This window comes from Ictidomys tridecemlineatus, chromosome 11, assembly GCF_052094955.1.
Source record: "Ictidomys tridecemlineatus isolate mIctTri1 chromosome 11, mIctTri1.hap1, whole genome shotgun sequence".
NCBI lineage: Eukaryota > Metazoa > Chordata > Mammalia > Rodentia > Sciuridae > Ictidomys > Ictidomys tridecemlineatus.
Window position 1 is genome coordinate 67,274,892 of NC_135487.1, and position 21,334 is coordinate 67,296,225.

Below are 21,334 nucleotides of genomic sequence, written 5' to 3' on the forward strand. Positions count from 1 at the left end.
ACCTTACATTATACCACAGAGTGACAGTAATAAAAAACAGAATGATACTGACACCTAAACAAGCAAGAACACCAATGGAACAGAATAGAAGACCCAGAGACAATACAGAAATACAGTTATCTCATACTAGATAAATGCACAAAAAAAAATGAACACTGAAGAAAAGAAAGCCCCTTCAATTAAGGTGCTGGGAAAACTGGAAATTCCTGTATGAAATTTAACCCCTTTCTCTTACCCTGTATAAAACTCAACTCAAAGTGGACCAAAGATCTAGGAATTAGAGCAGAATCCCTACACATACTAGAAGAAGATGTATGCCCAACACTCCAACATGTTGGCTCAGGAACTGGCTTCCTTAACAAGACTCCTACAGTTCAAGAAGTAAAATCAATAATCAGTAAATGGTATGGCACTAAACTAAAAAGCTTTTTCACAGCAAAGGAAACAATCAAAAATGTAAAGAGAGAGCCTATGGAATAGGAAAAAAGTTCTTTGCCACCTGCACCTCAGATAGAGTGTTAACCTCTAGAATATATAAAGAACTTAAAAAGCTTAACACCAAAAAAAAATTCCAGTCAATAAATGGGCAAATGAACTGAACAGACACTTCACAGAAGAAGAAAAAAGAATGGTTAACAAATATATGAAAAAATGTTCAACATCTCTAGCAGTTAAAGAAATGCAAACTAAAACTACACTGAGATTTCATCTCACTCCAGTCAGAATGGCAATTATCAAGAATGCAGCAACAATAAACGTTGGTGAGAACGTGAAGAAGGCACACTCATACATTGCTGGTGAGACTGCAAATTGGTGCAACCACAATGGACAGTCATATGGAGTTTTCTTAAAAAAAAAAAAAACTAGGAATGGAACTACCATTTGACCCAGCTTTCCCACCATTTGGTACATATCTAAAGGGTTTAAACTCAGCTTACTAGAGTGATGCAGACACATCAATGTTTGTAACAGCTCAATTCACAATAGGTAAGCTACAGAACCAACCTAGGTGCCCTTTAGCAGATGAATGGATAAAGAAAATATGGTATATATGGTACCAGGGAGTATTACTCAGCCATAAAGAATTACTTTATGACACTTGAAGGAAATGAATGGATCTAGAGATTATCGTGCTAATTGAAATATGCCAGCCCCAAAAAGCCAAAGTTCAAATGTTTTCACTGATATGTGGATGCTAATCCATAATAATAGGGGGAGAAGGGAATAACATATTCAGTGGATTAGACAAAGGGAATAAAGGAAAGAGAGGAGAATAGGGAAAGGAAAGACAGCAGAATGAATCCAAAATAAATTTCCCTTGTACATATATGAATACACCATAGTGACTCCCACCATTATGTACATCCATAAGAATGGAGTCCTAATTAGAACAGTATATATTCCATGCTTGTATAATTATATCAAAATGAATTCTACTGTCAGGTTTAGCTGAAAAGAACCAACAGAGTAAATTAATTAATAAAGCACATTGCTTTTGCTGGGTGCAGTGATACACATCTGTTATCCCTATGATTTGGTGGCTGAAGCAGGAGAATGGCAAGTTCAAAGGGCTATGTTTTGGTTTGATCTGAGGTAATCACATAAGAAACTATATAAAATACTTTCCTTAGTAAGACCCTCAGCAATTCAGTGAGATCTTGTCTCAAAATCTTAAAAAAAAAAAAAATTAAGTTCTGGGGATGTAGCTCAGTGGTAAAGTACTAAAATGAAAAAAGAAAAGCCAGCAAAACACATTGCTTCTAGAGAAGTTACCAGTAGTTACTGGTCAGCCCATCTTTCTTTGTTTTTACAAAGAACTGGACATATTTAGTATGTTCAAAGAACAAGCTTCTACTAAGAAAATATCCCAAATCATTTCCTACTAACTACACTAGAGTCCTGATCACTTAACCTCAGAGCTTAAGGCGAAGGTGTGGATGTGTATAATTTGTCACAAAGCCGAGGAAAAGTAGTACAGATTCCCATTGCTCATCTGCAAACACAGAAAATTCATACAGAAAAAAACTAAAACAGTTGGACACCCCAATGATACTTGGTAGATTAACAAAAAATGGTTGTAACTTCCACAAATTACGTAAGGAAAGTATTTTATATAGTTTTTTATGTGATTATCTCATATCAAATCAAAACATACCCCCCTTTGAAACTATTACAAATCTGAACTTCCCAAGTTAACTATAGTGCTACATATAATCAGGATGATGTCTTGGTCATTTGCATCACTTCAGTGACAAAACTCAAGGAGAATTTGTTGGTACAATGTATAAGATTAAAGAGAATATAAAACAAGGTGAAACCCTTGTTATAATCCCTAATGAATATAAAAGAAAATACAACTAATAAGGAAAAAGATTTGTAACTGAATTGGGCTAGTTTAAAATGAACATTTATATTCAAAACATTTTTTTAAAACCCATACCCTGTTTTAGTACACAACTGTACTTATCTCAATTTTTTAATCTATTGATCTGAGAACCAAAAAGAATTTCAGAGCCTATAAGAACCCCAGTAATTTTTTTCTCTACCTTTCCTTTACCCCTCACTAGTTGATGTTGTTATGGATAGACAATTAGCTAGTAGGAGCAGCTGGCAAAAACTGACAACACTTGGGCAGGAAAATGTCAACTTCCAAAACAAAAACAGAGGCTTTTAACTGAAGACACACTGAAAGTACTTAAGGAATCCTTAAGAAAAAAAGGAGGTAGAATAGCTTACAAACTCTGGAAGAGGTGGTCGGTGAACACCCCTTAAACAAATGATACAGAACATAAAACACATTATTTCCAAATATACAAATGCTCAAAGAGCAGTCATAGGATGTAACTTTCTGGAATAATTTGGAAGTAAAATTAAGACCATTCCTCTAAAATCTATTCTTCATTCCACATGGAATTTGCCATAATCATGAAATACCAGTTTGGAGATATCCATATTACTGGAGACTTAACATATTAAGCCATTGCTGGAGATCAACAAAGGCTCACAATTCTGTTTACTACGTAACTGAACGTGTCCCTTTAAAAGAACCCTTCGACTTGGAACACTAGGCAAACAGTGCATACTGGAACATAATCACATATCAAAGGCAGGTGTTAAAAATAAAGTCCTGGATTGGAGATCAGTTATGTTGGACATCTGTGAATGAAAGAAGAATCACAAGGACAGTAGAGGGCACGTGGGATAGAATAAGGAATGAAAGACAGGAGAAAGGGAAATATGTGGAAAAAAAAGAGAGAAAAGGAAACAGAAAGAGAAGGAGACTGAGAAGTTGGTTGGGTGCTTTCCTAAATATTTCCTATGCACCAAAAGCCCTGACTTTAGTGCTTACCTGTGATGAAAATAGGAGGGAACAAAACTTCTACTATTTCACAATTGTGTGGCTCACAGATACATTCAAGTGAATTGCCTAGAGGGATACATACAGTTTAAAAAATAGGTGGTGGTATCAAACAAAGAGGGTGACAGGAGAGGGGGAAGTGGAAAATGACTACATGGGTTTTAAAAAACCATAACCAGCAGATGAGTCGTCAGGCACATTTTGAAAGACCCATGCAAAACTGCAATACTTAAAAACCATGAAATATAGATGGGTGGATCCTTAAGGTAAGCCTATTGTTTTCTATTTGCAGAACCTGACAGGGCTTGATGGATGTATATGCCCAAGTCTAGGTAGGGAAGGAAATTGGGTAGAATCCAGGTCTTCTCACACACAAGGGTTCATTTGGTCCAAGGACCTTTTATTGAGTTTAATAAATTCAACTCCCTAATTCTTCATATATTTAGTTAACTTGGAAGAAAATGACTTACTGGATTGTTGAACTAATTTGCAGTGGTTGGAGTGCTTAAGATCATATGGAACTTGCTCTTCATCTCCTTTCTTATTTTGATATTCTTCGTTTTCGTCAGATTCTGAGGAGCTGCCGCTACTCTCATAACTGCTGTCGCTGCTGCAATACTTCTGCTTTTTCATTACCTCGGAACTCTCTGGCATAGAACATAGAGGCTGAAACAGAGGCAAATGTGTTATTCTGCTAGAATTTTTCAAAAGGCTCATTAACATGATTAGATGCTATTTTTAATTTCCCCTTCGCTTGCTGCTTTTCACTGAAGGCTACTGCTGTAGACTGCTCAGCCTACAGAGCACTCACGGATTGTCGTTCCTGCAAAATACGCTTTCTTAAATAATATAGCTCAGTCATGAAAAATGTTTCTACGTGATCATAACAAAGACCAGAAGTATCTGTAAACAAGAATAAAAAAAAGAAAACTAAGGGAAAACGTGATATAAAGATATCAAAATCACAAAGGTAATTGGCTTTTCTTCATTCCATACCAAGTCACTCAGTAAACGTGGGGGTGGAGGGAGAAAGGCTGCAAAGGAAGAAGAACAAAAAGAGCACAAAGCAACAACCAGAGAAGCCTCTATAAGTAAGGCCACATCTTAAAACAGAGCCCTAAGGCACAACAAGAACAAGGTACTAATTTGCTGTGGATGATATTAGTCAGTCCTGTTGCTGGGAATTGATCCTGGTACACACTAAGCACACACTCTACTACTGAGCTATACCCCCTGACCCTTTTCATATATAAAAATGAAAAGTTTTAGCTAATTATCTATTTCTCAAATGGGTCATGAACACCTCATGTCTCTTCTCAGAGGACTCCTTACTTTGATAATCCCAGTCTGGCCATAAGGGAGTCACACTGCTTTTATTGCCAGTGCTACAATTTACAAAATGATAATAAAGTGAAGATCAGTTTGACATGGATATTTTTAGAGGATGGGACCTAGGTCAAAGGTAGGTAGATCTGTAAAGACTTAAAACGTCCTCTTAGTATGTTTCAGGATCTCATCAGAATCATTGTTTCCCATCCTCCCAATCAATGAGTTTCCAAAGAGGCCAGCTGAAGTGACAGGAAAAGGCATGGGACAGCATCACTTCAGAAAGAATGCACAGGACCGAGAACAGGACGGTTCTGTGATGCAGTCATTTTAACAGACAATTTGTTACACACACACTTTGCCTCCTATTCCTCTGGGAGAGGTTCCTGCCATTGCATACGAGAGGCTTGTGTTAAATCAAATAAAGAGGTTTTGATGTTAGCATACATGATAATGAAATCCTTGCATACCATGGGATTTCACTGAAAAGAAGTATATTCTCCAGTGTAATCGTGTAGGATAAAAGACAGAGAAATGGCACTTCGTGAAGTGCCTGGAATACATAGTAAGCCAAAGCATGAGCTTCTTAAAGTTGCAGGCTTTGCAAGGATGAAATATAACCAGAGCAGGAAAGGGGTTTAATACACCAAGGCACACTTGTGTTTCAACACTTGTTCTCCTTTTGATAGTTTAATCTTCACTGAGCACTAACAATGTTCAAAGAGAGGTGCATAAAAACATTTACCAGTAACACAATCATCAAACATTTTGACAATGTTAGGAAATATGATCTCTAGGGGAAGGATGTTGCTCCAAAGGTTTAGCACACACAGAAGAAACAGCAGCACACTCGGACTTGCTAGAAGTACCTTCCCTCAGGCAGCAAGCATTTTAAGGTTTCTTAAGGAGCCTGACTACATAATGAGTTGTCTGACCCTATGAAGAACCATAGGGGAAAGAAAACCACCACAGAAACTTTGTGTCATATATGCATTTGGGACTTTATGACCAAGACACTGTTCAAGTAATTAATTAGAAATCACAGCTGAATAAACTTTCAATAGTGCCTCCACTATAAAATGGAATTTGGAAATAGGCATTGAGTTTGACACAAACCATACTACTTAGCTTTATGTGCAATTTTACAATAAAATCAGTCTTATGTAAAATATCTGTAAAGAATAAGGTAAATATCCATATATTACCATCCATCTTAAGAAGAAGGAGGTTGCTGGTATTATATGTGGCATTTATCATTTATATGACTAATTAATATTTCTTAAATTCTAAAATAAGAAAAAAGTTAGTATTCCTCCTGATACAAATGAAAGTTTTATTTAACCTTGGTCATCTCCAAAAAAAGAGAGACCAATGTTTGGCACGCAGTATCAGCCCTCTAAAAAGGAAAATCTGCTTTGAAGTTTGCTCCATTTAGACCCTTGAAAACATAAACATAAAAGTTATAAAAATGCTTCTACTTCAAACTAATTATGCAGCTTTCAACTTTGAGATACTGCTGGCTTTAACAATTACAGGATACGCTCATTTCTTTTCATTTCAACAAATACATTTTTAGCTCTCACTACTTGCCTAAAATGAAAAGGATTAAAAAATATACAATGTTGGGCACAGCGGCACAACCCTATAATTCCAGCAGCTCAGGAAGCTAAGGCAGGAGGATCAGGAGTTCAAAACTAGCCTCAGCAAAGTGAGGCACTAAGCAACTCTCTGAGACCCTATCTCTAAATTTAAAAAATAGGGCTAGGGATGTGGCTCAGTGGTTGAGTGCCCCTGAGTTTAATCCCCAGTACCCAAAAATGTATGTAACATATATATATTTGTGTGTGTGTGTGTGTGTGTGTGTGTGTGTGTGTAGTACACACACACAATGTGAATTCTGCCCTATAAGAAGTTGTACTTTTGTTTGAATGGCCAATCTTAAAAAAAAAAAAAAAGTGTGAGAGAGAGAGAGAGAGAGAGAGAGAGAGAGAGAGAAAATTTTAATATTTTATTTTTTAGTTCTCGGCAGACACAACATCTTTTGTTTGCATGTGGTGCTGAGGATTGTACCTGGGCTGCATGCATGCCAAGCAAGTGCACTACCGCTTGAGCCACATCCCCAGCCCCTGGCCAATCTTCTATGAGGGAAACAACAGTGTCTGACTACTTCGGGGCTTTTGCATTTGCCATTCTGCCATGTGCCCCCAGGAGGTTTGGTGTATGATTTGCCAAACTGCAATAACTGATACATAGGCTTAGAAACTTCCCAACATTTCCCAAAATAAAGCCATGATTTATGAAGGTATTCACTTCTACAAATAACTCCATGTTTGTTCCAAAGGAATTTTCAACTACCTATTCCTACAAACAGAGCAGATAATCAGAAAGCATCCTCCAAAATCTCCTTAGATATGATCTCTCACTAGACCCATCTTACACCATTTCACCCTCCAAGAACCTTCCACTTGAGTCATACCAAACTTTTCATTGTTTCTACAACACATCATCAAGTCTATCTATGCCTTTAAGTTTCCCTCTACCATGAATGTTCTTCCACCCCTTTTTAAAAATCCAGTTAAAACAGCAAAGCCTCTATAAGGTCATTCCCATTATAACTACTGATCCTATGCCACTATAGCACTTTACATTCTCTATTGTATATTTGCTACATGGTCTCCTGATTTGGGGTTTATCAATCTGCTCTTCTACTTGCCAAAGTTACAAATTGAACTAACAGAGTTTGAGAATTTATGATGTGCTAGGCAACGTTACACAGCAGAGATAAAAGATGAAAATGCACTTCCCACCTCAAGGAGCTCACCACCTTATACCAAGGCCAACAGGTAAATAGTTATTTGTTATAACTGCTCTGTAAAGTGTTGTTTATGGCACAGCAAGAGAAGGAGGGTAACTGTGTCAACTGGGAGAAAGAGGGCAGGTCTCACAAAGGCAGCAGATTAGGAAAGGGTCTCCAATCAAGCAACCAATCATGATTGATTGATTTTATTGATTGATTGATTGATTGATTGATTGGCAGGCTTTCCAGAGGCATGAAAAAGCATGACAGCACAACAGAGCATGATTATCTGACCATGCAGACATAGTTTAGTAATGTTGAAATACAAGGTAAAAGAAACAGGATGAAAAATGTTTCCAAGATTTTTCAAATTCAACTTTCTCCACTAGCAAAAATTTCAACAGATGTCAGAAAAACATACAGATGTCACCACAACAGAGAAGATGCATGTAAAGCAAACTCCTGCCCTTTCTTACCTACATGACACCTTATTATTTATTCCTAGGATCTGTACTTACTTTTATTAAAACACTATTGTTGTTGCTCACTCATTTATCAATATGAGTCTCCAGGGTCATGATTTTTCTTATCTCTAATGCTACATGTTTCCTTGATAATTATTGTCTAAAAGATAAAAAGAAAACTTAATAGTGACTTTAGAATAAGAACACTAGTTCTTGGACCCTCTTAGCCTGACTCCTAAGGTTCTCACTAGCACTTGGGGAAAAACCCAAGAAAAAGGAAATGAAACAAAACTCCTGAGTGCGAGATAGCACCATCTTCCCAACTCCACCTCCACTCCTTCAAAGTGGCACCACTCTTAAAATGAGAAATATCAAGGGAAAGCCAGCTGCACGTGGTAGCATTCACTTTTACATACGGGAAGGTTGAAATACTGCACCTTTGGTCCTCGAGGCCTGGTAGCTTTTCCCATCAATTTTTCATCATCAATTTCACACTGTTCCAGAAGATCCAAAATATCTTCCTCCTTCAAAAAACATTTTAATTTAAATCATGATCACTAATGGACTCTAAAATTTTTCCAACTTCATTAATCTTCATAAAATAATGTACAAGGAGCACTTTTAACTACTTAGTGAAGATCATTCAGATTAAAGAAGGGGAACTAAAGGATTATGGCGAATTCTCTTGAAACTTTCACTAAAGTCTGGCAATGCAAATAATATATAGTTGGAATCTATTGAGTAATAATTATCATAAATGTTTCCTTCTATTATGATATATTATTAAAATCTTAGAATATAGTACTTCAATAATTTAGCACATTTTGGACACTCAAATCTCTGGAAGCACAGATTTTTCTAGACTATAACTTCATTAATCATTCCAGTACTAATTACTCCAAAAAATACTAAAACTCCAGACAGAAAATTGGTGATTATACTAAGAATTTCATTTATAATCAATCTAATATTAGCATTTGGCAACACTTAATGAAAATTTTTATAAATTTTTACTATTGCACAAAAGTATTTTTAAAAATATTTTTAGCTGTAGATGGACATAATACTTTTATTTATTTAGTTTTATGTAGTGCTGGGGATCAGTCCTAGGGCCTCACACATGCTAGGCAAGTGCTCTACCACTGAGCCACAACACTAGCCCTGCACAAAAGTATTTTTAGGGCTTCATGAAGCGTCTTTTTTTTTTTTTCTACAGGCATTAATGAGAGTATCATTCCAGAAGTGCCCTAATACCAGTCTCTTATGCTCTTACAGAGACATTTTGAAGTCAAAAGGAAAAAATATAAACATACACTCCAGTGGATGTTGAACAAACCAAAGAAGTAGCTATAGTGAAAGAGGTTTAATCAACTGCTTCACTATTACTTATCCCACCTATAAAAATCAGAACTTTATTTAATATTCATGATTTGTGTTTTAACTTCCCCATAAATGTTTTTTGAAATACAGACGTTTCACTATACAAGAGAAATTTTTAAAATAAGTTATTCTTCATCCCAATCTATGGAAGATTAGCTAATTAAACACCAAAAGACTCATTATAGTTTTGACAAAATAATAATCCTACAATGAATTCCGTGGATAACAGCATTTAAAAAAAGATCTCACAGAGTTCTGCTTCTGTTCAGAAGAAAGGTCACAACAGATAATGCTTTCATTGTAGCAGCCAAAAAATATTTGATGAACTAAACAGATTTTTTAAAACAGAAAGCCATAGCTAAAAAATAGTGTGAAAGAACAAATTCCAGAGAAAGGTAAGTTCTTCCCAAATGAACAAAGATGAATTACCACTTTCTACTTTGGGTCCTTTGCCAAGACTGAGCATATGTGGGCAAAAATCAGGTCTATTATAGGAAAGTAAGATATTCTGCTGGAAGACAGAGAATCCCCTTAATATACTCCCTTTTGGAACAGAACACTGAGATACTATTATTAAGAGATCTGGCTACCATGTTGAGAGGCCACATAGAGAGAAAGACACACTCAGTCAGCTCCCTGCTACTCCAGCTATCTGATTTGATGTACCAAATACATGAGTGAAACCACCTTGGAATTCTAGCCCTTAGTGAGTGCAAAAACATTTATCTGAATATTTCTTTTTTTTTTTTTTGCTGAAAATATTCAATTTTTATTTATTTATTTTTGAAGCAGACATCTCTCTATGTGCCCCAACTGGCCTTGAACTTCTAGGCTAAAATGATCTTTCTGCTTCAGCATTCTGAATAGCTAGGATTCTGGGCTTATGCCACCAAGTCTGGCTATGTTTCAAGTATTTAAAACTTAAAATGTTTAATTTTATTTTATTTTATTTTATTTTATTTTTTTATTGGTTGTTCAAAACATTACAGAGCTCAAGACATATCATCTTTCATACATTCGACTCAATTGGGTTTTGAACTCCCCAAATACATAATACAGACTCACTTCTGTTACATACTCACATTTTTACATAATGGCATATTAGTGACTGTTGTATTCTGCTACCTTTCCTATCCCCTACTATCCCCCCTCCCCTCCCCTCCCCTCCCAACATCCCTCTCTACCTCCTCTGCTGTTGTTCAATTCTCTCCCCTTTTTTTCCCCCCACCCCCTTGCCCCTCATAACCTCTTATTATTTTGTGTATCACTGAAGGTCTCCTGACTCCAGGCAAGACCAGTGAAAGAACCACTCAATGGCCCCCAGAAATATTGCAGAACAAAGAGCAAGCAAATAGACAACTGATAGACCTTTTATTAGGGTAAACGTGTGTATTTGTGTGTGTGTGTATATATGTGTGTGTGTGTATATATGTGTGTGTGTGTATATATGTGTGTGTGTGTGTTTGTGTATGGTTTACTTCCTCTCATACCATATATATATATATATATATATATATATATATATATATATATATATATTATCAAGAAAAAATGCTGCATGGTGTTAATTATAATCCAAATAACAAGAGTGTCACAGACCACAAAGTTCATTCAATGGATTTCTTTATCCAGTTATACAAAAAAAAAATCTGTGTAATAAGAATGTTGTTGACATATGATAATCACAATATTATATCAAAATTCTCTACTCCATAATTTGTCCTGTTAGACATCTTATTGATGAAGTCCTTTTCATAGTAAAACACTACCAACTGTTAAAATGAAAAGCCTCAACTGCACTATAAAATCAAAGTACAGTGCTTTCACATGGAGGCTGAAGGCGGGATGTTTTATAGACACTATTATTAGGTTCCATCCTTTTTTCTCTGTATCAATGCTCATCTCTTACCTTCATTTTTTTCAAAGGATTATTCAGCTCTCGCTGGAATGAGGCTGCTCTTCCTGAAAGGAAGGTCTGAAAGGCAACAGCCAACAAATTTTCATACTTCTCAAGCAGTGTTTTATCATCTGGAGGATAAATTCGTCTACAAAAAAAAAATCAGATAACCCAATTTGTTTAAAAGAAGTAATCATAGCTCAATAGTTAATTGTTTAGAAAATCATTGCCTTCCTGCTCCATGCCAGTTAATATTGCTAACCGCTAGAAACAAAGATAGTTTTGAGAAGTTCACAAATATTCATATTACCCGTACAAATTGAGGCTTATCTAGAGAAGTATCGTAACACAAAGTAGTTCCAGAAGATAAGGTATAAGGGTTTGGTTCAGAGAAAGTGACTGCCATTGGTTGAATTGGTAAAATACAGAACTTTGTGGGAGAGTGTTCAGATGATGAAGGATACTGGGGAAGTTCTGACTTCATGTAGTGACTGAAGCATGCAAAAATGCAGGCATCCGCCTTAATGTTTTGGGGTGATGGAGTGAGGACTAGGTAGTGGTAGGTTGGGAAGAATGTGTTCCCCTCACGACTAAGGAGGTGGGTGCTAAGAACAGGAAAGACACCTGTAAGAAACTCTCTGCCCATACCTTCTGATGCCAATTGAAGCAAGGTCAAGCTGGCAAGGAGGGACAACCTTCCTAGAGCACAGGAGCTTAAAGGGCCTCTTTAGATCCTGTCAAGGATGATACTATGAGGGGTACCAGTTTAACACAGTCCAAACCCTATCTCCTGTCTCTACCTGACTTCTTCAAATATTTTCTTATTTCTTCCATTTCCTTAGAATTTGAGTTTAAAGAACAGCAACCACTATGAGTTGGCAGAAAACTATTAGAACCTAAATTTCCACTTTCTTAAAATAGTGTATAATAACCAAATCCAGGCCCAGAGTGGCTGATGAAAAGGACTCCCCACAGGCCCTCCACAGGCCTGGTGGAAGGAGAGCTGGCAGGAGATTTGTCAAGTCTGAACCACTACTTGCTCACTAGCTGACTACCTTTTCTTCCTTTAAAGATATTAAGCAAAAAGCACATTCTAAGAATGAAAAGAACTGTACTTCAAGTGAGCATAAAAGGTCTAAAAATATAGAACGATTATTTGACACTTCACTTCCTTCAGTCCATACAAAAATGGCAGCAAAGTTACCTATAATTCCCCATATGTCGATTTTCATGTTCTTCTCTTGAAATCTGCTTCCGTATTTGAGCAAGTCTCTCTTTCTAGAAATAAAGAGTTTACAAATAAAACCCAATGCATGAGTCATGCAATTGAAATTGTGGGGACATTGCTAAAATGTTCGTACCAACTCTTCTTTCCGCCTCTCCAGTTGGTGTCTCTGCTGTTCCCAATCTGAGGAACCTGGTAAGAGTCTTTTTATTGAATTTTGACCATAAAGCCTCTTTTGAGCCTCAGCTTTTTGTTTGGCCAAGTTTCTCCTTTTATCGCTGGTCCTAAAATATGAAACACAAGACCATATGCTAGAATTCAAACAAGTTCTGATCTTATCCTATGAGTAGTGCAGATTGAAATCAAAGTTGATTTTGTATATTCACATATATTCATCTAATCACCCACCAAATATGGAACTCTGCATGGTAAACAGATGATACCAAGATAAAATAGAAACACTATGTGCTTGCTTGAAGAGTCAGAGAGTCCCAGGTTGATATTCCATACTAACACCTTGGCAGCTATACAATCTGACACTGGTCGATTAAGTGCTAAGTCTATTTCCCACATATTTTTTATTAAAAATAATAATGTTTCCCTCCTAGAAATCTTATAAAAATCACTTGTGGTGCCATTAATAGGTAACTAGTCATTCTCTTCTCCCTCTTCAGCCAATTCTCTTTATATTTAAGCACAAATACAGATTGCAGAAACACATTGGTTACACATCCACATTTTTACATACTGCCATATTAGTAACTGTTGTATTCTGCTACCTTTCCTATCCTCTACTATCCCCCCTCCCCTCCCCTCCCATCTTCTCTCTCTACCCCATCTACTGTAATTCATTTCTCTCCTTGTTTTTTCCCCATTCTCCTCACAACCTCTCATATGTAATTTTGTATAACAATGAGGGTCTCCTTCCATTTCCACGCAATTTCCCTTTTTTCTCCCTTTCCCTCCCACCTCATGTCTCTGTTTAATGTTAATCTTTTCCTCCTGCTCTTCCTCCCTGCTCTGTTCTTAGTTGCTCTCATTATATTAAAGAAGACATTTGGCATTTGTTTCTTAGGGATTGGCTAGCTTCACTTAGCATAATCTGCTCTAGTGTCATCCATTTCCCTGCAAATTGCACGATTTTGTCATTTTTTAGTGCTGTGTAATACTCCATGGTGTATAAATGCCACATTTTTTAATCCATTCATCTACTGAAGGGCATCTGGGTTGGTTCCACAGTCTAGCTATTGTGAATTGTGTGCTATGAGCATGGATGTGGCAGTATCCCTGTAGTACGCACTTTTAAGGTCTTCAGGGAATAGTCTGAGAAGGGCAATAGCTGGGTCAAATGGTGGTTCCATTCCCAGCTTTCCCAGGAATCTCCATACTGCTTTCCAAATTGGCCGCACCAATTTGCAATCCCACCAGCAATGTACAAGAGTACCCTTTTCCCCACATCCTCGCCAGCACTTGTTATTGTTTGACTTCAGAATGGCTGCCAATCTTACTGGAGTGAGATGGTATCTTAGGGTGGTTTTGATTTGCATTTCTCTGACTGCTAGAGATGGTGAGCATTTTTTCATGTACTTGTTGATTGATTGTATGTCCTCCTCTGAGAAGTGTCTGTTCAGGTCCTTGGCCCATTTGTTGATTGGGTTGTTTTCTTATTGTCTAATTTTTTGAGTTCTTTGTACATTCTGGATATTAGGGCTCTATCTGAAGTGTGAGGAGTAAAAATTTGTTCCCAGGATGTAGGCTCCCTATTTACCTCTCTTATTGTTTCTCTTGCTGAGAAAAAAAACTTTTTAGTTTAAGTAAGTCCCATTTGTTGATTGATGAGATGCTATTTCACTAACAATAGAAAATATGAAGAACTGGACCAGGGAAGCAGCAGCGTGCTAAAGAAAGAGTGAGTTTGGAAGAATATTTTGGAGAAAGAATGGGAATGCTCTGGTGACTAATTCAATGTGCAGAATAAGGAAAAGGAATAAACTCATAATCATACCAAAATTTCTGATTTGGGTGAGTGGGTAATTATGAATATCATTTTTCCAATGATGAATACAATTTGTCTTTGAGTTTTCTTAGTGAAGAGAGGAGGTAATGCAGTGGTTTAGGTAGCTCTTGATACTTGATCTTTTTTTATATTCCATTTCATATAGAAAAATCATTTCTATATAGAATGCAGTTTACAGGAAGGAGAGGGAAAGGGAAAAGTAAGCACAATATAAAGGGGAAAAGACCAAACAGAAAATAAAGAGTGGTGGGGGAGAAGGAAGTAAAATTTTTAAAAAGAAAAAAAAAGGTAAGACAAATACAGAAGAAATGAGATATTTTAATTAATATGCTATAAAAGAAATAAACATAGACCTAGATCCTATCCACAGCAAACAATATTCTGACAGTCAAGGATACTGACACACAAACAGGCCAAACACACATGACCAGAAAAGTAACAAAAACAAGCTCACTCAGAAGTCCTCTCAGACACATTAAAGAAGAATAAAAGACAACCACACTGAGGGGTTTTTTTAATTACTATTGATTATTATATGGCCTTTCATTTAAAAAATAGCAAAATAATAAGCAGGAAAATTAAATCTTTAATTCACAAATCAGACTATAATACCAGTACTACAAGATAGCTCTTGAACTGCAATTATGATTAAGATAATAATGATATTTTAATTAGATCATTTTCTTTACATTTGGCCTTTAGAATACTGTCATTGTAAAACTTGGTTTGCATTTCTATAACTACAGGCATAAGTTAGACCTAATGACTCTCAGCCCTTACTTCACAGACCAGAAAAAAATTTAACCAAAGACCGAAATATCCTGATTCACTTAGCATTTTAATCAGCATTTTTCTACTCAACTGTGTCCATACACTGTCCTAAAAATTTTTGTTCATGACTTTCTTGATTCCTTCCCACTACTCATTACCCTGTGAATCCATCCAAGGGATTTCTCTTACCATTTGTCTCAGATTGCTGCAGGCTCCAGAAGTACAGAATCACTGGAAGATTTATGAACATGCTTTGCTTTGTCTTTCCACTTACCTATTTTTCTACAAGTAGTTAACTTAAATGAAATATCCTTCCTCTAGGCTTGTCTTCCAACCAAAATTATATTTATTGCTCACTCTACACTAGTTGTAGATCTAGCCCAGGAGAAGCAAAGAGAAATAGAGCTACTGCCCTCAAGGAGGTGACAGTTTAAACAGAGTGGGGAGATGGATGCAAAGTGAGAGTATCACGATAGCACAAAGGGAGAAGTGAGCCATGATGCTTTCATAAAGGCTTCAAACAGGAAGTTAAGCTTCAGCAAGGTTTTAGAATGAATTGACAGGGGCTGGGGATGTGGCTCAAGTGGTAGCGCGCTCGCCTGGCATGCGTGCAGCCCGGGTTCGATCCTCAGCACCACATACAGACAAAGATGTTGTGTCTGCCGAGAACTAAAAAATAATAAAAATATTTAAAAATTCAAAAAAAAGAATGAGCTGACAAACATATGATCAATATGTATGCTATGGTTTGGGTATGATATTTCCCCCAAAATTTCATGTGCTATTGGTCCCCAATTTAACAGTACTGAGAGGTGACGGGACCTTTAACAAGTAGAACCTAGTGGCACATGATTTCATCATTGGGGCACCATTGTCAGGAATGGATTCATGCTTTTCTACAGAGACTAGGTTAGCTCTCTTGAGACTGCATTAAGCCTTGCAGGATTGAGATGGATACTACAGCACTGAATTAGTTACTGCAAGAAATGGTTGTTTATAAAACAGATCTGCCTCTCCTGATTCACTATGGTAAATGTGCTCTTCTGCATGCCTCCCCTTTCTTTGCTCTTTTCTACCCTGCAACATGAAGTCCTCACAAGAAGCTGAGCAGATGCCTGCCCCATGCTTTCGGATCTCTAGAACTGTCACCTCAGTAAACCTGTTGTCTATAGATTTCCCAGTGTCAGGAATCCCTTCAGAAAACAATCTAAGACAACATACAAAGAAATGTTACTCTGACTTTTTAAAAAAGGAAGGAAATTCTGACACGAGTTACAAGGAACCTGAAGACATGCTAAGTGAAATGTGCCACTAACAAAGAGACAAATACCAAATGATTGCACTCTTAGGAGATGAAAATAGGGCACTCAAATTCATCAAAAGTGTAATGGTGGTTTCCAGGGACTAGGAGGTGAGGTGAATGAGGAGTTAGGACCAAATGGTGTAGAGTTTCAATTTTGCAAGATGAAGAGTTCTCATACGGTTGTGATAATTACATAATACTGTGAATGTACTTAATGCCACTCAACTATACACTTAAAAATGGTTAAGATGGTAAATTTTATGCTAACTATATTTTACAACAATTAAAAATATTTGACATTCACCAGAGGGACAAAGGTGCATGAATATTAAATGTAAGAAAGTGGAAAAGCATATTAATGAGAACAACACAAAAAAGTTCTTAGAAAAATCAATCCCAAGGCAGAGAAAAAAGAACAAGAAATGATTGGGTTGGAGAGAGATGCAAGGGCCAGATCAAAAAGTACCTTGTATGTAATATAAAGGAGTTAAACACTGTCTTATAGTATGGAAACTATCTGATCAGAATATCAGATATCAGAGCTTATAAAAATCTCTTCAAATGCTAGCATATCTCAGTGTTCTGACTCTGCCTCTCTTTAGTTCTTAAAATACGGAATCCAACTGTCTGATCTTATTCATTAGAATCAACTGCAATCTGTACATGAGTGTCAATCAGATATCTCTACCTGCTGAGTCCCTATGTATCAAACTTACCATTTAACAATTCTATCTCTGTGTCTCAAATCATCTTAAAATTAACATATTCATACACCTCAGATAGAGCATTAATCTCCAGGAGATATAAAAAAAATTTTAAAACAATCAATAAATGGGTTGAATAAAAAAATTTTTAAAAAACAACCCAATCAATAAATGGCCGAACAGATACTTCTCAGAAAAAGATATACAATCAATCAACAAATACATGAAAAAAATGTTCAACATCTATAGTAATTAGAGAAATGCAAATCAAAACTACAGTAAGATTTCATCTCACTCCAGTCAGAATGGCAATTAATAAGAATACAAGCAACAATAAAGTTAGCAAGGACATAGGGAAAAAGATATATTCATACATTGCTGGTGGGGCTGCAAATTGGTGTGACCACCATGGAAAGCAGTATGGAGATTCCTCAGAAAACGTGGAATAGAACGACCATTTGACCAGTTATCCCACTGCTCGGTTTATACCCAAAGGACTTAAAATCAGCATACTACAATGACACAGTCACATCAATGTTTACAGCAGCTCAATTCACAGCAGCTAAATTATAGAACCAACGTAGGTGCCCCCTTCAACAGATAAATGGATAAAGAAAATGTGGTATACATACACAATGGAATATTACTCAGCCTTAAAGAAGAATGAAATTATGGCATTTGCAAGTAAATGGATGGAGCTGAAGAATATCATTCTAAGCAAAATAAGCCAATCCCAACAAATCCAAGGCTGGACATTTTCTGTGATATGCAAATGCTAATTCACAATAAGAGAGGAGGTGAAGAATAGAGGTATTTTGTCTAGACAGAGGGGAGTAAAGGGAAGGGAAGGGGCATAAGGGTGGGAAGGACAGTAGGATGAATCAGACATCATTACCCTGTGTGCATATATGATTATATGACCAGTGTGATCCTACATCCTGTACAACCAGAAGAATAAAAAGTTAAACTCCATTTATGTATATCAAAATGCATTCTACTCTCATGTATAGTAATTAGAACAAATGAAAAATTAGTGTGTTTAAAATTGAAATATATCTCTCCCTTCTGTGTCCTCTCTTCTTCCATAACTCCTCCCCCCATTTATAACTGTGCTATAATCTTTATCTCAATTAATGACATCTTATCAAACAATCCAAGCCAGAAATCTAGGAATCATAGGAGACTTTATATTCCCAGTACTTACCATAATTTAACCATAATTACTGCAGGTGTAGAGTATTATATGGGAGGGGAGTCAGGAAAAGGAGTTTAAAGGAAGAAGGGGAAATATTTTTTTAAAACTATATGGGTTTAAAAACTGAAATTAAAAATTCAAAGTAAAAAATACAAATGACTACAAGCCAATCTCATATACAAGTGATTTATCTATGCCAAGTATGGGAAAAGTTCCAACAAATGGGGGAAATACTTTACCTGATGTTTAATAGCTTCAGTGCATTGAGCAACACACCCCTTTTTACATCATAGTCTATTTTCTGATCAGTTCCGAAACTTGGGGCTCGATTAATCTGAAATTCACAAAGAAAACAATGCTGGCAGCCAAATGTTGGAAGGTCAATAAATATTCCACACATGTTTGTTAATCTAATGTTATATCTCCAATCAGGAGAAGGAGCCACAATAAATCTCAAAGCTTTATGTGGTGGAAGGCCCAGTCACCACTACCGCATCTTACCTGCCCATCAACCTAGGTCAAGGATTTGCAAGGAATAGACTAGGAGCATGACCTCCTGCTCTTGTTGTCTCAAGTTGAAGATCTGGATAGTCAATCAGCATCACCTGGCCACTCTCTCCAGCCCCGTAACCCAACACTGGGGTTTTTAAGTTTAGAGAAGTTAAAAGGAACATAACTTGACAACAAGTTGGAAGAACAGTAATTGTGACATGCACATTACCAACACCATAATAATTACATACATGTACATTTTTAGCAAGTAGAAAATTATCAGTGCCCTCTTTTCACTGCTTCAGATATTCCTGATGAATTCACCTTTTGATGCATAGAAAATAAATTGTGTTTCTAGCTGGCTCAAACAATGATTCATCAATTTTCATTTCAAACGGCATTGACTAAATTTCTCAGAGATACTCTTTTTTTTATTGGTTCTTTTTATTATACATGACAGTGGGATCCATTTTAATATAATTATACAGGCATGGAATATATCTTATTCTAATTAGGATCCCATTCTTGTGGATATACATGATGATGGGATTCACTGTAATGTTTTCACATGTGTACATAGGAATATTATTCCACTGTCCTTCCTTCTCCTTTTCCCCCACCCTCCCTCCATTACCTGTTGAGAAGATGCTACCTCTTAAGGGTAGCTGCAGATCTCTTAGAGCCTTTGTAACCATACAAGAATGGACTAATGGGGATAAATGAGCCATCTGTGACCATCCTACTTTCTGCCGTTATTCCCAGGAATTCATCAAGATGGAAAAGAAGCAGCAAATATACATATATATAAAATTATATATGTAGGATATGTAATATATATAACATATAAAATACACACACACACACACACACACACACACACACACACCTTGTACAATACTGTACTATCTCAAGGGCTGGAGATTTTCTTTTTGTATTTGTTGTTGTTAGGTTTTAATACTGTTGTTGTTAGGAAAATTAACAGGCATAGCAGGTTTTTAAGACTCTAAATGAGTTGGTTAGAATATTGATGAGTTTAAAACTATAACTTCATTTCTTCATTACCAACTAACCCCTTAGACTTTCTCAACAGAAGTATATGCTTCTAGACATAATTACACAAATTCATCACAAGGGACAATTCTACATTCTACAGCTGAGACCTGAGGAAATATCACATTATACTCAAAACTACATCCAGAAATGTCATCTCTCTAATTGGAAAAGTGGCACAGTTTCACAGCAGAAAAATAGTAAATAGAAACAAAGCAAACAGCAAAGGATTACCTGTCATTCCACTCCCTGGTATATTCTTAACCATTTGGTCAAGAGTATTTCAGATATTTTCTATGCATATATATATATATATATATTACAATTCATTTTATTTTCTAAATACATGTCTATACTAACCATACTTTATTTTTCCTATGCATACATATATTACAATTCATTTTATTTTCTAAATACATGTCTATACTAACCATACTTTATTTTATAATCCAAGTTTTTCCTTAACAATGTATCATGCAAATCTTTCATCAAGCCATCATTGTGATGAATGCATCATACTCCCTTCATAGACAGAGGTCATGTAGTATTTTGACTTCTCTGTTGATTTCTGACTTAGAAGGTGACATAATCCTGTCTTTGTGTGATGTGGTCTAAAGATAAGGAAATAGCTTGAGAATTATAAGAACATCCATATATTCTAGGTCAGTTTGAAAAACAGAATTTATTAATCTGTTACCTCAAAGCTCTAAGCCTTTCCCCCTTACAAGTGCAGAGAAAGGATAAAGTAATATATTTATATGAAAAAAGTTTCAACCATACTAATTCAAATCCCTGGAAATTTTAAGATGATTAATGATAGCTCTGGCTGCTACATGTAACAGGATTATGAAGTAAACCAGATTTAGAAACTGATGATTAAGGGTTTCACTAGAATGTTATCTATCTTTGTAGAATTATTTAGCTATTCCATTCCAAATTGCAGCGGGGAATTCTGCCAGGTATATACCTCCTCAAAAATGCTACTGACATCTCAGTATAAGACAATTTTCATATACTTCTTTCTTCCATATTCTTCCATCTACTACAATACAGAAGAAATTAGTATTTGAAAAATTTACCCATACAAGATAAACTAATATGTGCACAGACAGAAGAAAAACTAATTTAGGTGATGCTCCTACATTACTGCTATTCCTTCAGTCCCACAGCTCTTCCCTGACCCTCAACTCATCTCTCCCAGCCCAACTCCCTATGTCAGCCTTAAAGACTGCTCAGATGTTCTTTCTATAAAGTTCTCATTGTTTCTTTTGATTTGGGGGAGGGGGTGTTTTGGGGACTGGGGCCCTTTACCATTGAGCTATATCCTTAGCTTTTTTTTTTTTTTTTGAAACAAG

At 36.3% G+C, this 21,334-nt stretch overlaps 1 protein-coding gene across 11 annotated transcripts in view; it reads right to left on the bottom strand.

Annotated features, from left to right (window-relative positions):
- The window catches only part of Ttll7 (tubulin tyrosine ligase like 7), a 145,251-nt gene that overhangs the window by 39,584 nt on the left and 84,333 nt on the right, over positions 1–21,334 (bottom strand). For all 11 annotated transcript variants that reach the window (XR_013427870.1, XM_078026604.1, XM_021732259.3 and 8 more), the window contains 6 exons: positions 18,677–18,771; positions 12,584–12,731; positions 12,427–12,500; positions 11,235–11,370; positions 8,383–8,469; positions 3,829–4,024 (listed from right to left, as the gene is read on the bottom strand). Coding sequence is in view for 10 of the 11 variants with exons in the window: in XM_078026604.1 (XP_077882730.1) it covers positions 3,829–4,024; positions 8,383–8,469; positions 11,235–11,370; positions 12,427–12,500; positions 12,584–12,731; positions 18,677–18,771 (736 nt within the window). In the remaining variant the exon portion in view is untranslated. The remainder of the gene's footprint in view (positions 1–3,828; positions 4,025–8,382; positions 8,470–11,234; positions 11,371–12,426; positions 12,501–12,583; positions 12,732–18,676; positions 18,772–21,334) is intronic.